General features: G+C 42.1%; 1 protein-coding gene across 2 annotated transcripts in view; it reads left to right on the top strand.

Annotated features, from left to right (window-relative positions):
- The window catches only part of LOC139371130 (nuclear ubiquitous casein and cyclin-dependent kinase substrate 1-like), a 29,594-nt gene extending 13,040 nt beyond the window's left edge, over window positions 1-16,554 (top strand). Inside the window, exons 5-8 of one of the 2 annotated variants that reach the window (XM_071111213.1) lie at window positions 2,765-2,914; window positions 3,003-3,149; window positions 11,522-11,680; window positions 11,839-16,554. In XM_071111213.1, coding sequence (XP_070967314.1) covers window positions 2,765-2,914; window positions 3,003-3,149; window positions 11,522-11,680; window positions 11,839-12,116 — 734 coding nt within the window. In that variant the 3' untranslated portion in view covers window positions 12,117-16,554. The remainder of the gene's footprint in view (window positions 1-2,764; window positions 2,915-3,002; window positions 3,150-11,521; window positions 11,681-11,838) is intronic. The other variant, XM_071111214.1, reaches the window with a different exon arrangement.
- Window positions 16,555-17,318: the final 764 nt, after the last annotated feature.

Below are 17,318 nucleotides of genomic sequence, written 5' to 3' on the forward strand. Positions count from 1 at the left end.
ATACTATTAACACCTGTAACATTCAATGCCATTTATATACAACGTGAACGACAATGGCCCCAAAATTGAACCCTGGGATACACCATTAAGCACTTAAAGAAATGTGGATTTAACCCCGTCTATCATAATAGCCTGGGTTCGGTCACTAAGAAAATTCTGAAACCACAAACGGGCGTCAGTGCTAAGCACTATCACAGACAACTTACTCAGTAAGATGGAATGATCAACTGTATCAAAAACCTTTGACAAATCTATAAATAGGGCAGCACAATACATCTTAGCATTCAACGAATTGACAATATAATATACAACAGATGTGGTTACAGTAATATTACTGTGGCTTGGTCTAAACCCTGATTTGATGTACATTCAAAATACAGTTCACAGATCTTATTTTTTTAAGTAAAAAGAAAAGAACAAAGTCGCACACTCACCAAGGATTCAATAATCTTAGCTAGACAAGGAAGCCTTGATATGGGACGATAGTTGTCAAGATCACAACAATCACCTCCCTTATGTAGTGGCAGCACATTTACACACTTAGGAATATTTCCTGCTATGTGTGTTATTGAACCAACAATGACCTGGATCCAAATGGTCGGCCCTGTAGATATCTTAATGTCAACAACCCATTGTTTGTGAATTGCCGAAAGGAAAAACCCTGACTGACATTTTCTAAATTATTCAGTAAAGCTCCCCCATCAACATCCAGTACATTCTCGCATTGAGTAGGCTTTTGAATTCTCGCATTGAGTAGGCTTTTGAATTCTCGCATTGAGTAGGCTTTTGAATTCTCGCATTGAGTAGGCTTTTGAATTCTCGCATTGAGTAGGCTTTTAAATTATATCGGCAGAAATCGAATGATGATTTAATAAATGATTTATATCAATGTTATCAGTTATAGGGCCAAACTCTACATTCATTTGTAAGGGAAGAGTAGAGGAAGTACAACCCTTTAATGATTTCAGTTTTACAGATTTTATAGGGATTTCCAGTACAGTCAGGAGTGTTTTTAATATAATAATCAGATTTAGCTTTTAAACACACAATTCTCAATTCTCTGAAGGATTGCCAGTCCTGGCAGAGTCAGTACTTCTAGCCATAGCCCAGGAAGCGTCTCTATTGCGTAGGAACTCAGGTAATTCAGGTTGTGAAACAATGGGTCTACCTATTTTGAACAGTTAAAAAAAAGATGTATATATATATATTTTTTTCCACCTTTATTTAACCAGGTAGGCTAGTTGAGAACAAGTTCTCATTTACAACTGCGATCTGCCCAAGATAAAGCATAGCAGTGTGAATAGACAACAGAGTTACAAATGGAGTAAACAATTAACAAGTCAATAACACAGTAGGGGAAAAAAAAGTCCATATACATTGTGTGCAAAAGGCAAGAGGAGGTAGACGAATAATTACAATTTTGCAGATTAACACTGGAGTGATAAATGATTAGATGGTCATGTACAGGTAGAGATACTGGTGTGCAAAAGAGCAGAAAAGTAAATAAATGTAAACAGTATGAGGTAGGTAAATTGGGTGGACTATTTACCGATAGACTATGTACGGGGTATGCTTATCTGCAGTGATGTTAAAAACAGTCATAAAGTGATTAAGAGCCAATTCAGAATCCAGTATAGCGAAGATACCATCAAGATCACAATGGTAGAGGTGTTAATGTCTCTTTGTAATGATGCATGGTTTTGTCCTATGAGTCCTAACATCTCTAATACAAACAATAGAACAGTGGTCACTAATGTCCAGGGAGAAAACAACACCACTAGCCACACATTTCTCTGCAGTATTTGTAAACATCAGGACAGATTTGGTCATGTGGACTTGGTAACCAACTGGGTGAGGTTTAGGTTATTATAAAAAATCCTTTAAACGGTCTTGGGTTCCTCAGGACACGTTAAAGTCACCAGTGACAAAGTCAGTGGGACTAGTTAACAAAAGTTTCTTAGGGCGGTAGACTCCCAGAACAGTTACGTTAGAATTAGAACCTAGTTGAAGACTTGGCTAGATATGTGAATTGTTTAGGATTGGAAGTAGCCTTTAAGGGACACAGGAAGGTGACTTTTTGTATAGATGGCAACACCGCCACCTTTGCCCGTTCTATCAGCACGAGTACTCTAAGACCATCAATAGTAACCTCAGAATCCACATTTATTTCAGTTAACCATGTTTCTGATCAAATACAAATATCTGGCTCTGCCTGGGAATCCCAGATCTTGATGTAGTCCATTTTTGGCAAAATGCTGCAAATATTTGATTAATAATTGGGCTAAGTCAATTTTGACTCATCATTACCACTTTCATTACATGGGATGTGCACATTTACAAGCATCATGCTCTCCCTCCGTGTAAAGACATTTGACTGCAACCAACCACAGCGCAATCAAATTTGTACCGGAGGCGGGACAGACGGCAGACTGAGTTTCCCTGATATCGCTCGCTTTGTGACTGACAGGCGCGTAATCAATAGATCACTAGAAGATGCATATCATTCATTCTAGCGGGAGAGTGCTCGACAGACAAGTGAATTGAAACTTTTTAAATGGAAAGTAGCCTAGTTAATATGAAGTCAAAGTAGAAATTCGTCTGTGACTGGCTGGTATAGCCGTCCCGACGCTAATGGACAACACTATCAAGAACGGAAGGGGACTAGGGCTATGGGAAGGGGACTAGGGCTATGGGAAGGGGCCCAGGCTAGTGGCCAGGAGTTATGTGACCGGGCTACTGGTAATGTTTTTCTGTTTGGTTGCAGATGACTTTGGCAGTGATGAAGACAACGACTTTGGAGAGGAAGATGACGAGGATGGAGGGAGCGACTACGAAGCTAAACGAGGCAAAAAGGGAAAGACAGCCAAGGTGGCAAAGCCCACTAAGAGGACACCCAAGAGAAAACGACCCACAGGTAAGACTCCTACACTGAGGTGTCAGTGTGTACGCCAGTTATAATATGACTGTGTGTTATAACCTGGCTACACATTTCTGTATGTTAGATGACAGTGATGAGGAGGTGAGTCGTAAGGTGCGTACAGTGCGCCAGGCCGCCACCAAGGCTGTGTCTAAACAGAGAGAGATCTTGCTGGGAGACGGAGGCAGTGAGGACGAGGAACGTGAAGACAAGGAGGAGGCCTTCGCAGACCGTAAGTCAACCACTCAAAACAAAACGGGCCTACCCGGACCTAACCCTTGATCATGACTCTGTTCCATTACATTACAAATAAGTATTTGAATTGAAGGCATAGGCCTGGGCAATATGGCCAAAATATAATATCACGGTATTATTATTATTTTTAAATAATTCGCTGTATAAAATTTGCTTAGTGCGTGACCCTGGGGTGGCAACACATATATTCCATGTGATTTAAATGGGTCTTTCTTATTTCTGATTGTTTTATACTGTTCAATTCAACTTCAAGAAAAGACAAACTAGCTGTTTGCAGATGTAAGAAACACAAACGAATAAGGTAATTGTAGTAAGCTAGTGGATTTATATTAAGAAGCAAAGTGAAAATGTCATTGTCATCAACATTGTTGTATGTGCTGAAATGACCATGCAGACTGAACACAAATGTCTTGGGGTCGAGGAATAAGAAATGCGTTCCTTGAGTGACAGGGCTGGGCTAATTCTGTGTGGAAAGCTGCATTTGGAGAGATGACTCAATTAGCGAAGTAAACTATAAAAGTGGAGGTACACACAGCGTATTCCATTTAACAAACCAAACATTCAAATCCCGTTGTAGAAGGTAAGCTAAAAACCCAAACAGGTTCTTGCATCATTACCGCTATAATGTAAAATACAGTATACCGCCCAGCCTTACGAAGACGTCTTCTGTATAGGGGGAGTTTTTTTAAGAACCCCGATGTTCGGTTTGAACATTAACACGCATCGCTTGATGCACGGTTTTTAAAAGGACCTTTTATCTTTCATATAGCGTAAATCATAAAAAAGGTTAATGGAGACACCTTTGATATGGCCTGTGGGAACACTAACCCCATCTCCATGTTACAGCGCCTGTTTATGGAAGACCAAGGGACCACCTGTGCTAATTAGCTATCTAGCATGATCCAAATTATGGAACGTCGTTTGGGCCTTTGCATGTCAAAAAGGATACAGGTCAAATAACATTTTTGACCGATCAGGACCTGAATGTGACTGCACGTCACATAATCATTTAACGTAGTTATTTTTACGTAGTTATTACACATTGATTACACTATCACTCCTATTTCATATGTCACAACGATTCATCGATACATATGCTATGATGCTGGTAAAGTTGTCTCGCGCACCTACAGTGCTGCTCATAAAAAGCTAGCTAGCTGATGGCTGCAAACAATGTTCTTCCCCAAAAACATAGAAAAAACGACAACCTGTTTCAGTAGCTGTAGTTAGCTCGCTAACTATATAACTAGGTGTCGTCATCTAAAATGACCTTCATTTATAAGATGGTTTTTATTTGATTAATGGTGGTCGGGACCCATCTATGTGAAGCTAGCCACAATAAGGATTAGCCACAATAGTGGACTTTGCTGTTAGCCTCCAAAGTGAAATTATGCCATTGACAGTGATGCAAATAAATAGTACAATTATGCCATGAGGTTGGAATGTTATAGAAAATCAACAAAAGACTATTTGTTAAGTTTTGGCGCCGACAGAGATGGCTGCCTCGCTTCGCGTTCCTAGGAAACTATGCAGTATTTTTTAAAATATGTTATTTCTTACATTGTTACCCCAGGAAATCTTAGGTTTTATTACATACAGTCAGGAGGAACTCTGGATATAAGAGCGACGCCAACTCACCAACATTACGACCAGGAATACAACTTTCCCGAAGCGGATCCTCTGTTTGGTCCATCCCCCATGACAATGGGTTGGATCCCAGCCAGCGATCCAAAACAACGGCGCCGCAGAAGGGGCAGACGGCGCGGTCTTCTGGTCAGGCTCCATAGACGGGCACACCGCCCACCGCTCCCGAGCCTACTACTTGCCAATGTCCAGTCTCTTGACAACAAGGTTGATGAAATCCGAGCAAGGGTTGCCTTCCAGAGAGACATTAGAGACTGTAACGTTCTTTGTTTCATGGAAACACGGCTCACTCGACACGCTATCGGAGTCGGTACAGCCACCTGGTTTCTTCACGCATTGTGCCGACAGAAACAAGCATCTCTCTGGTAAGAAGAAGGGCGGGGGGTGTATGCCTTATGATTAACAAGATGTGGTGTGATAACATACAGAAACTCAAGTCCTTCTGTTCACCTGACTTATAATTCCTTACAATCAATTGCCGACCGCATTATCTACCAAGAGAATTCTCTTCGATTTTAACAAGGCTAATGTGAAAACAAGGCTCCCTATATTTTACCAGCATATCGATTGCACGACCCGGGCTGGCAAAACCCTGGATCATTGTTATTCTAAATTCCACGACGCATATAAAGCCCTCCCCCGCCCTCCTTTCGGAAAAGCTGACCAAGACTCCATTTTGTTGCTCCCAGCCTATAGACATAAACTAAAACAGGGAGCACCCGTGCTCAGGTCTGTTCATCGCTGGTCCGACCAATCGGATTCCACGCTTCAAGATTGCTTCGATCACATGGACTGGGATATGTTCTGCATAGCGTCGAACAACAACATTGATGAACACGCTGATTCGGCGAGCGAGTTTATTAGCAAGTGCATCGGTGATGTTGTACCCATAGTGTCTATTAAAACATTCCCCAACAAGAAACTGTGGATTGATGGCAGCATTCGCGCAAAACTGAAAGCGCGAAGCACTGCTTTTAATCAGGGCAAGGTGACTGGAAACATGACCAAATACAGTGTAGCTATTCCCTCCCCAAGGCAATCTAACAAGCTTAGCATCAGTATAGAGACAAAGGGGAGTCGCAATTCAACAGCTCAGACACGAGAGGTATGTGGCATGGTCTACAGTCAATCACGGACTACAAAACAAAAACCAGCCCTGTCGCGGACCACGATGTCTTGCTCCCAGACAGACTAAACAACTTCTTTGCTCGCTTTGAGGACAATACAGCGCCACTGACATGGCCCGCTACCAAAGCCTGTGGGCTCTCCTTCACTGCAGCCAACGTTAGTAAAACATTTAAACGTGTTAACCCTCGCAAGGCTGCAGGCCCAGACGGCATCCCCGGCCACGTCCTCAGAGCATGCGCAGACCAGCTTGCTGCTGTGTTTACGGACATATTCCATCAATCCTTAACCCAGTCTGCTGTTCCCACATGCTTCAAGAGGGCAACCACTGTTCCTGTTCCCAAGAACGCTAAGGTAACTGAGCTAAATGACTACTGCCCCGTAGCACTCACCTCTGTCATCATGAAGTGCTTTGAGAGACTAGTCAAGGACCATATCACCTCCACCCTACTTGACACCCTAGACCCACTCCAATTTCCTTACCGCCCCAATAGGTCCACAGACGACGCAATCATACTGCACACTGCCCTAACCCATCTGGACAAGAGGAATACCTATGTAAGAATGCTGTAAATCCACTACAGCTCAGCATTTAACACCATAGTACCCTCAACTCATCATTAAGCTTGAGACACTGCCAGCCCTGTGCAACTGGGTCCTGGACTTCCTGACGGGTGGTGGTGAGGGTAGGTAACATCTCCACCCCGCTGATCCTCAACACTAGGGCCCCACAAGGGCGCATTCTCAGCCCTCTCCTGTACTCCCTGTTCACCCATGACTGCGTGGCCATGCACGCCTCCAACTCAATCATCAAGTTTGCAGAAGACACTACAGTGGTAGGCTTGATTACCAACAAGATGGCCTACAGGGAGGAGGTGAGGGCCCTCGTGTGGTGTCAGAAAAATAACCTCACACCCAATGTCAACAAAACAAAGGAGATGATCGTGGATTTCAGGAAACAGCAGAGGGAGCACCCCCCTATCCACATCGACGGGACAGTAAGTTTTAAGTTCCTCGGCATACACATCACGGACAAACTGAAAAGGTCCTCCCACACAGACAAAGTGGTGAAGAATGTGCAGCAGCGCCTCTTCAACCTTAGGAGGCTGAAGAAATTCGGCTTGTCACCAAAAAGCACTCACAAACTTTTACAGATGCACAATCGAGAGCATCCTGTCGGGCTGTATCACCGCCTGGTACGGCAACTGCTCCGCCCACAACCATAAAGCTCTCCAGACAGTAGTGAGGTCTGCACAACGCTTCACCGAGGGCAAACTACCTGCCCTCCAGGACACCTACACCACCCGATGTCACAGGAAGGCCAAAAAGATCAAGGACAGCAACCACCCGAGCTACTGCCGGTTCACCCCGCTATCATCCAGAAGGTGAGGTCAGTACAGGTGCATGAAAGCAGGGGCCGAGAGACTGAAAAACAGCTTCTATCTCAAGGCCATCAGACTGTTAAACAGCCATCACTAACATTGAGTGGCTGCTGCCAACATACTGACTCAACTAGCCAAAATTAATGTAATAAATGTATCACTAGCCACTTTAAACTATGCCACTTTATATAATGTTTACATACCTTACATTACTCATCTCATATGTATATACTGTACTCTATACCATCTACTGCATCTTGCTTATGCCATTCGGCCATCACTCATTTATATATTTTTATGTATGTATTCATATTCTTTCCTTTATACTTGTGTATGTGTATAAGGTAGTTGTTGTGAAATTATTAGGTTAGATTACTTGTTAGATATTACTGCATGGTCGGAACTTGAAGCACAAGCATTTCACTACACTCGCATTAACATCTGCTAACCATGTGTATGTGACAAATAACATTTGATTTGTTTAAATCTCAGTGGATGTATTAGACTTTAGAATTGCATTAGGGGCATACTTATTTCACTGTACAGCCTTACCTATGGATAGTGGATCAATGACAATGCAATGGGGTATCAGTCTACTCAGTAACACCCAGAGAACATTAGCGGCGTAGCTCTTACACGGAACCCAAACCGGCTGCGTGCGTGCGCCACCGTGCGCTATCATGCATAAATGTATTTGGTCCCCCTATAACAAACGCGATCATGACACGCAGGTTAAAATATCAAAACAAACTCTGAACCAATTACATTAACTTGGGGACAGGTCCAAAAGCATTCAACATGTATGGCAATTTAGCTAGTTAGCTTGCACTTGCTAGCAAATTTGTCCCGGGATATAAACATTGAGTTAATTTACCTGAGATGCATCAAGGTCATCTACTCCGATAATTAATCCACACATAAAACGATCAACTGAATCGTTTCTAGTCATCTCTCCTCCTTCCAGGCTTTTTCATCTTTGAATTTATATGGTGATTGGCATCTACACTAACATAGTATTACCACGATGACCAACAAAACATTTTGTTTTTCAATCACCCACGTGGGTATAACCAATGAGATGGCACGTGGGTACCTGCTTCTATAAACCAATTAGGAGATTGTAGAGGCAGGACTTGCAGCATGATCTGCGTCAGAAATAGGAATGACTTCTATTTTAGCCCTTGGCATCGCAGATGCTCGTTGGCGGGCGCGAGCAGTGTGGGTGCAATAATTGAATAACATGGATTTCTACATTTATTTTGCGACGCACGCGACATGTCTGGTCAGCATGTGATTGCGGAACTCTGAAACAACTGTGAATTGAGCCATAGTTATTGTCAACCAATGTGTATTGAACACTATTCCTGAAGAGAAACAATACTGCATGGATGTTTTGGAGTCTGATAACTCTGAGGAGGACATTGGAGAAAAATCTCTTTGGTATTGAGTAGACTGATTTCCCATTTCATTGATCGCCAATCCTTAGGTGAAGCTGTACAGTGCAATATGAATGTCAATGCACACAATAGGCTGACTGGGTAGGTCATTTCACACAGTCACTCCCGCGATAAGAGCTACAACGCTAACATTTGTGTAAACTCTTAAGTTGTGTTCTGTGGGTGTCACCGAGTAGACTGATACCCCCATTCCATTGCTTCACTTCCAATCTTGTTTAACGTGATCTAGTATAAATATGGCATGATTCCACCAATTGTAACCATCACTTTCAAAGAGGTACTTTTATTTTGAAGGCAATTTTGAAGGCAAATTCCACTATTGTGCCTAATCTTTATTGTGGCTAGCTTCACAACACATCCTGGTCCGGTTGAGCCTCACTAGCCAGATGAAGCTAGCTGGCTGCATATAACGTTAGCTTACAGTGCTAACTCTGACAGTGCTACTGATAGTGTTGGCACTTGCCTTGCACGTGAAAATTCAGCACACACAACATTCTATAATATAGTGTTATTTGACGTGTAACTTTTTTGACAGGCAAAGACCCCAAAAGCGTTCCATACCGGATACCTGTGTGTAACAGAAAAATACTGTTGGCTTCAAACGTGATAAGGCTGGCCTTAAGTGTGTATTTTGCATTTGTGAAATTATTATTATGTAATATGAAATTAAAGGGATTTATGGTTCTAGAACCGTATCACAATTGAGAATCGATTTGCGTTTAGATGTATTTATCTGTTTTGCCTGCCAGAGCCAGTCTACCGCTGAAAATAACAAGGTCCTTGAACCTTAAGGAGTAACGGTAACATTTGGCTCCTTAAGAGTACATCTTGGGCTTGGAATTACCAGGAACCTCAAGATACGGTATTATCACGATATTATCACAAAATGTCTTGTGGTTCTCACAATTTTTTTAAATGTATATACACACACTACCATTCAAAAGTTTGGGGTCACTTAGAAATGTCCTTGTTTTTGAAAGAAAAGTACTTTTTTATTTTTTCATAACATCAAATCGATCAGAAATACAGTGTAGACCATTGTTAATGTTGTAAATGACTATTGTAGCTGGAAACGACAGATTTCTTTCAAAAAATGTTTTGTGGAATATCTACATAGGCATACAGAGGCCCATTTATCAGCAACCATCACTCCTGTGTTCCAATGGCACGTTGTGTTAGCTAATCCAAGTTTATCATTTTAAAAGGCTAATTTATAAATAGAAAACCCTTTTACAATTGTTAGCATAGCTGAAAACTGTTGTCCTGATTTAAAGAAGCAAGAAAACTGGCCTTCTTTAGACTAGTTCAGTATCTGGAGCATCAGCATTTGTGGGTTCGATTACAGGAACAAAATGGCCAGAAACAAAGGACTTTCTTCTGAAACTCGTCAGTCTATTCTTGTTCTGAGTAATGAACGCTATTCCATGCGAGAAATTGCCAAGAAACTGAAGACAATGGTCATTTAAAACATTAACAATGTCTACACTGTATTTCTGATCAATTTTATATTTTAATGGACAAAAAATGTGCTTTTCAAAAACAAGGACATTTCCAAGTGACCCCAAACTTTTGAATGGTAGTGTGTGTGCATATAAACTGCAAACTAGAGCAAAATAATGTTGCAATATTGTCAACCATGCAATCTCCATAGACAAACATTTGCAATAGAATGGCCCATTCTGAAGAGCTCAGTGACTTTCAACGTTGCACCACCATAGGATGCCACCTTTCCAACAAGTCAGTTTGTAAAATTTCTGCTCTGCTAGATCTACCCCGGTCAACTGTAAGTGCAGTTATTGGGAAGTGGAAGTCTGGGAGCATCAACTGCTCAGCCGTAAATTGATAGACCACACAAGCTCACAGAACGGGATTGCCGAGTGCTGTGGCGTGTAAAAATGGTCTGTCCTCGGTTTCAACACTCACTACCGAGTTCCAAAGAACGGTTCGTCGGGAGCTTCAAGAAATTGGTTTCCATGGCCGAGCAACCGCACACAAGTCTAAGCAATGCCAAGCGCCGCCATTGGACTGGAGCAATGGAAACGCGTTCTCTGGAGTGATGAATCACGCTTCACCATCTGGCAGTCCAACGGACAAATCTGGATTTGGTGGATGAACAGGCAAATGCTACCTGGCTGAATGCATAGTGCCAACGGTACATTTTGGTGGAGGAGGAATAATGGTCTGTGGCTGTTTTTCATGGTTCAGGCCCCTTAGTACCAGTGAAGGGAAATCTTAACGCTGTAGCGTTCAATGACATTCTAGATGATTCAGTGCTTCCCAACTTTGTGGCAACAGTTTGGGGAAGGCCCTTTCCTGTTTCAGCATGACAATGCCCCCTGTGCACAAAGGAAGGTCCATACAGAAATGGTTTGTCAAGATTGGTGTGGAAGAACTTGACTGGCCTTCACAGAGCCCTGACTTCAACCCCAGTGAACACCTTTGGGATGAATTGTAATGTCAACAGCGAGCCAGGCCTAATCACCCAACGTCAGTGCCCGACCTCACTAATGCTCGTTTGACTGAATGGAAGGAAGTCACCGCAGCAATGTTCAAACATCTAGTGCAAAGCCTCCCAGAAGACTGGTGGCTGTTACAGCAGCAAAGGGGGGACCAACTACATATTAATGCCCATGAGTCTGGAATGAGATGTTTGACGAGCAGGTGACCACATACTTTTGGCCATGTAGTGTATTTGTCAGGTGAAATGACCAATAATCACCACCTCGTCCTCCTCTCTCTAGCTGATGAGTCGGGCAGTGATGAAGACTTCATGGTTGAGGATGATGATGATAGTGACTATGGCCGCTCCAAGAGCAAGAGGAGCAGCAAGAAGGTGATCAAACGGAGCCGGCCAGAAAGGAAGGAAAAGAAATCCCCCAAACCACGACTAAAGGCCACTGGTAGGACTGCTCACCATGAATCAATCACCCATATTCTTCAGAACTGCAAGCATCGGTTGTTAAATGCTTTTTTCAGATAATGTGTAAGTATCTTCCCAGCCTCATAACTTCATTGAATGAATGTGTATTCATAACTTTGTGTGTCTCTCCTCCCCCAGTGACCCCCAGCCCAATGAAAGGAAAGGGTAAAGGTCGCCCCAGTGCTGCCAAGGCCCTGGAGAAGAGCTCGCCCAAAGAGGAGGAAGAGGAGGAGCCAGAGAGCCCCCTGGAGGAAGAGGAGGAGGAGGAGGTGGTGGTGAAGAAGGACTCCTCCCCCACTCCCAAGAAAACAAAGGAGGCACCCGGGAAGGAGAAGAAGGAAAAGGAAGATGAGGAGGAGGAGGAAGAGGAAGAGGAGGACGGATCGGAAGAGGACGTGCCCTCTGGGGAAGACTAGACCCACAGAAGTCCCACCTCTCTCTCTCTTCCCCATTCCCTCTCTTTACCTTCTCAAGTTTTTGTTTCTCTTGGTTTAGAGTTTATTTTGGTTTCATTGGTGGCCTGGCTCAATGGTTTGAACCTCATGTGGATTTGTTGTTTAGTGTTTGTTGTTTAGTGTCTGGCTTCCCGTAATGACTGACTGACTGAGCACATCGTATCTGTGTGCATAAGAACATGCATACCATATGGCTGTGAGGGATGGAAGGAAAGAACAAGTGAGATTTTACTCCATCTCTCTGAACATGTCCCATTCCTCCATCCCTGTCCCCTCTGCTCAGCTACACCTCTACTGGCACACCTCTCTTCTCTTTTTCATCTCCCTCTCCACAGTGGCTGCATTAGTCTTTCCTACACAAGTCTGTGTGAATCTGAGAAAACAGTTATTTGGGCTTTGTTAGTTTGCCTTTCTGAGAGCTCCGTGCTAGTGGACATCTGTCCTCAACAGTCGCTTGAAGTGTAGAGTCATTCGTTTTCTTTCTGCAGGCTGATGTGTGTGCGCAAGTGAGCCTTCTATTAAAAAAAATATATATATATATATATTCTAGCCATTTTCTTTAGCTGCTGAGTTCTCCATTCCCCTCTCCATGTAATCTCTGGTCTGACATGACTGGATAGGTGAAAGCTATGTAGTATAACCCTTGCTTGACCTATCCAGTAGTGAAAGATCAGGGATTACTGAGCCCTGGGCCTGTCTGGGTTAGGGTTTCCATCTCTATCCTGGTTTCTCAGTGGACTGCTGTTGTCCAATCAAAGCACTTTTTTATTTTTATTCACTGTGCCACAATATCCATTGGTTTAGTTACAGCCCAACGCTGACTAATCAGAGAAGGCCACACTGGAGACTCGGAGGGAGGATATGTAAGCGTGTTAGATTGTTCTCCCTTAGGTCCTGTGCCCACTCACCCCATAGCGCTGTGCCGACACTGACAAAGTGCTTTTTAAACTCTCAAACACAATATGTTTTAAGGAAGGCTTTACGGTTGTTATTTTAAATGTTAACTTGGTTGAATTAATGCTGTTGTATTTCCACCTACTCCGAAGTTAAGCTCTGGCCCTGTGTCTTCACTATAACACATACACAAAGCTTGTTTTGTTATTGAATATAGAACTGTCCAGTCGTGCTTTGAGATCAATTGTTTTCATTTTATTATAAAGCAAATAGGCAGAATAATTGGCATGGGACAAATAACAATCAGCGCACACCCAACACATTTTTACATGATATTCAATATAACAGTGCATTCATAGTACAAGGAACAGAGTTGAAGATCACTTTGGAGTAGCAGTGTGTTATTGTGCTTTAGACAGAGAGATTGCTCTGAGCTGTAAATGGTTAATTATGTCGTGAGAGGGGGTCGTGGAAGCAGGTCTTAGATCAGCCCTAAGAGAGCCTGTTTGTTTGCTGTGTGCTGGTACTACCAGTGTGTGGTTGTGATGGAGCACACGCTCAGGGGGGTTGGTGTTTCCTCACCCTAGACCCTCTAACATTGGTTTGTGGTTCTGAGATTTTGGCTGCATCTGTGCTGGGCATGACACAAGCATAAACCATACACCCATGCCAACACACACACTACCCTGGCATGACCAGAGCATCCTTTCAATGTTCAACCCTTTGTGCCAGGCATCCACAAGCCTTTTTAATTGAATCAAGAGTTGTTTTTTTGAGAGCCCCTAAAATGAATGTTTTTTTTTTTTTTTTTTTGGATTTGTTTCAATTCTCTATTCAGATTTTTTGTAATGTTTGTTTTTTAAGAAAATAAATAAAATGTATCTTGATTTTAAAAAGAAAAGTCGACCCTATCCATCTGTTTTTCTGCTGGGTTTAGGCAGACTGGGGGAGCAGACCCAGTAACTCCTTTCTGTTCCACTCTTCTCCTTTTCTCTCATTCTATCGCTCATCTCACGCGCTCTCCCTCTCCTGCACTCAGCTCATACTTACTCCTTCCCTCTCTCACACACACACACACGGCTTATTCACCTCAGACAGAAGAAGTCAGGATGTTGATGTAGTCAACAGTGATGCCGGCATATGTTTTTCTCTATACCTCTCCTCTACAACCAATACACACTAGCTGCATTTCCCCTATTCTGCCCTTCACAGATCTGATAGGACTGGATAAGTGACAGCAATAGAGCACCACAGGGTGCCATAATACCCATAAAACCTAGCGGTCAAACGGAAATAGTTCTAATTGTTTCTCCACCATACATTTTTAGAAACACTTAAAATAAGGGCTGTGTTTTGTTTAGGCTTACACTGGTGATGTTTTGACAACTGTAAATATCTCAGACAAGGTGACTTATTAATTATATTTGGCTCTATTTACTGTGATTTGAAAATGCTAATTAGCATCAAAGTAGACATTAGCAAGACTACAAATCTCTGCAAGCTCCTGCATGTCATCTCAAGCTGACATCTTTGCTAACCGGTAAATTGTCAACGTAAAACTTAGACGGTTCACAGAATTGTCCATTTAAAGAAATGTAGCCAATTTATTCGTTAACCCAGAGATTCTTACCGTTTGCCTCGATTCAGGGGTCTTATCCAGATCATCATGGCGTTTTGTAGTTCTTTATGATATCCACATTAGCAGCTAATTAGCATTCTATTTTAGGTGGGTAAATACAGGCCAATATATTAAGTCACATTGTCCTAGAGAGATTCACACCGTTATCGAAACGGCACGCCAGGGTAAGCCTACACCAAACACAGTCCTTATTTTATTTGAAGTGTTTCTAAAGTCCACTATGAGAAATGAATGGTGGAAAAAACGATTGGAACCATTTCCTTTTTTGACCGCTAGGTATTATGACTCATACTGTGGTACTCTATATGAAGGAATCTAGGTCAAACCACTGCTTATGCCTTTCCGGTTGTTTTAGATCTGCAAATAGGAGTGTACACGGGCAGAAGTGAAAGAGAAGGCATGAAATGAGTGCAAGAGAATGTTTGTTACTCCTCCCTGGGTTGAAAACATTTTTGAGCCAAACCTATGGTATTGTAAAGCATTCTTGGTCTGTGGGTTCATTATTGTTTTCGCTGAGAATAAAAGCTACTAGTAATTAAAACAAGTTTGGGTGCTTAAAGATTGCCTCGGTTTCTTATTGCCTTATTCCCTCGGTACTACTAAACTAGAGGCTCTCGGTATGGCGTGATACATGGGGATTGGAGGGATGTTAGTGTGAATACTAAACCTGTAGATCTGAAATGATTCCACCCGGCCTACAGGAGTGCCTAGGGCGTTGGGGCTAGTGGTCGCTTTGGAATTCAGCAAATGAGTGCTCTGCCTCGGATGTTGACCAACTGAAGCCATAGATCTAACATAGTATTAGAGGATGGCGTGGAGGGGATGTCTGTCATCAAAGAAAATAATGAAATAGAAGACCTAGCTGACTGAGATCAAAGCTGTTATTATACCAAGGGACCACTGTATGTATAGATTTTTGGGCCTATCTGTCAGACCCAATGATGTTCTGACCAGTATCAAATCGCTCAAGACTGCAAGTATGTGCCCTAGAAGATGTTTCAGCAGACCCAAACCAAACTTTGGTTCTGGTGCACTTTCCCTGGTACCCTCCTGACGGCAGTGGACAAGTGTTTTATATGCCTAACTCCAAACTGGCCCCTATAGGTCCAAGCACTTCTGTAGATCAAAGATGGGTATTAGCACATTTTTATGACAAAAATCAAACGTTATTGATTACCAAATTGCCTATTCAAGCCTTGGCTCCACATGGGCCTTAGGGTTAGGAGTTAATTTGGATTGGTCACCTTAGTATAGGGCTTGTATCATGTTCCTGAATGACACAGTGCTTGTACTGTGTGGGGTTTCTGTGTCCAGGCAGTAGGGGATCCCACACAGGGCTATAAGGTCCATACTTTTAGGCTTCTTTTCTGCTAGTTAATCAAATGATTCATGTCACTGGTTTGCCAGAGAACTCTCTTACATGGTAAGAGGTTTGAATCAGGGGAAGGATTGAAACCAGTAGTGCTGTGTACCTCCAGGCCCAGATTTGAATCCCCCTGTTTAACATGAACACATGACCATGATAAACAATGGATTTGCTATTTCTTTCCCATCCTTTCTTCAATATCCCTGCATTTATATTGCTTTTCATTTGTTTTTTTTCTATGTATCTTAAATTGTACTGGCAATGTAAATGTAAGCAAAATTGTGATTCTTACAGGTGATTGCGCCGAGAAGCTTTTGTCAGTGTTGTGGAATGGGAACGCTGAACTGTTGAATATTTTGCATGTTGTGGAAAAGTGAGTAGCGACGATGATGGTAATGATGATGAAGGCAATATTGTGGTCTTAAAGTATTAACGACAACAATGATGTTGATGACATTTTGGTTTCCCGGCTTCTAATAAAGGCAACCTACTTTTTATACGGATTGAACTAGTTGTTTTGTGATGTCGAGCTCTGTGTTTCATGTGCGAGTAGGGTTGCACAGCTACCAGTATTTTAACAAAGTTACCAGAACATTTAGTAATTTTGGTAATTAACATGTCATCTATGGCAATCTTGGGTAACTTTGGTAATTTATACTTCAATAACTTTTAAATGTATTCATATATAGTATAAATGTTCTATATCTGTGTCCATATTGTTCATGAGTTTCTAGTGGATAGACCATATGGTTAAAGAGAAAATAGCCTAATTAATTAAAAAAGCATTAACCAACAATGGCATTTTCAATTAACTCTGTTTTGGTGCCAACACATTAACAAAGACATATTGACATAGTAAAATAAATAAAAGTTTGTTAAAAAAAAAAGCTGTCATACATTTTATTTTACATAATCATTTGATATACAGTTGAAGTCGGAAGTTTACATACACTTAGGTTGGAGTCATTAAAACCCGTTTTTCAACCACTCCACAAATTTCTTGTTAACAAACTATAGTTTTGAAGTCGGTTAGGGCATCTACTTTGTGCATGACACAAATATTGTTTACAGACAGATTATTTCATTTATTATTCACTGTATCACAATTCCAGTGGATCAGAAGTTTACATACACTAAGTTGACTGTGCCTTTAAACAGCTTGGAAAATTCCAGAAAATTATGCCATGCCTTTCGAAGCATCTGATAGGCTAATTGAGATCATTTGAGTCAATTGGAGGTGTACCTGTGGATGTATTTCAAGGCC

This window comes from Oncorhynchus clarkii, chromosome 17, assembly GCF_045791955.1.
Source record: "Oncorhynchus clarkii lewisi isolate Uvic-CL-2024 chromosome 17, UVic_Ocla_1.0, whole genome shotgun sequence".
NCBI lineage: Eukaryota > Metazoa > Chordata > Actinopteri > Salmoniformes > Salmonidae > Oncorhynchus > Oncorhynchus clarkii.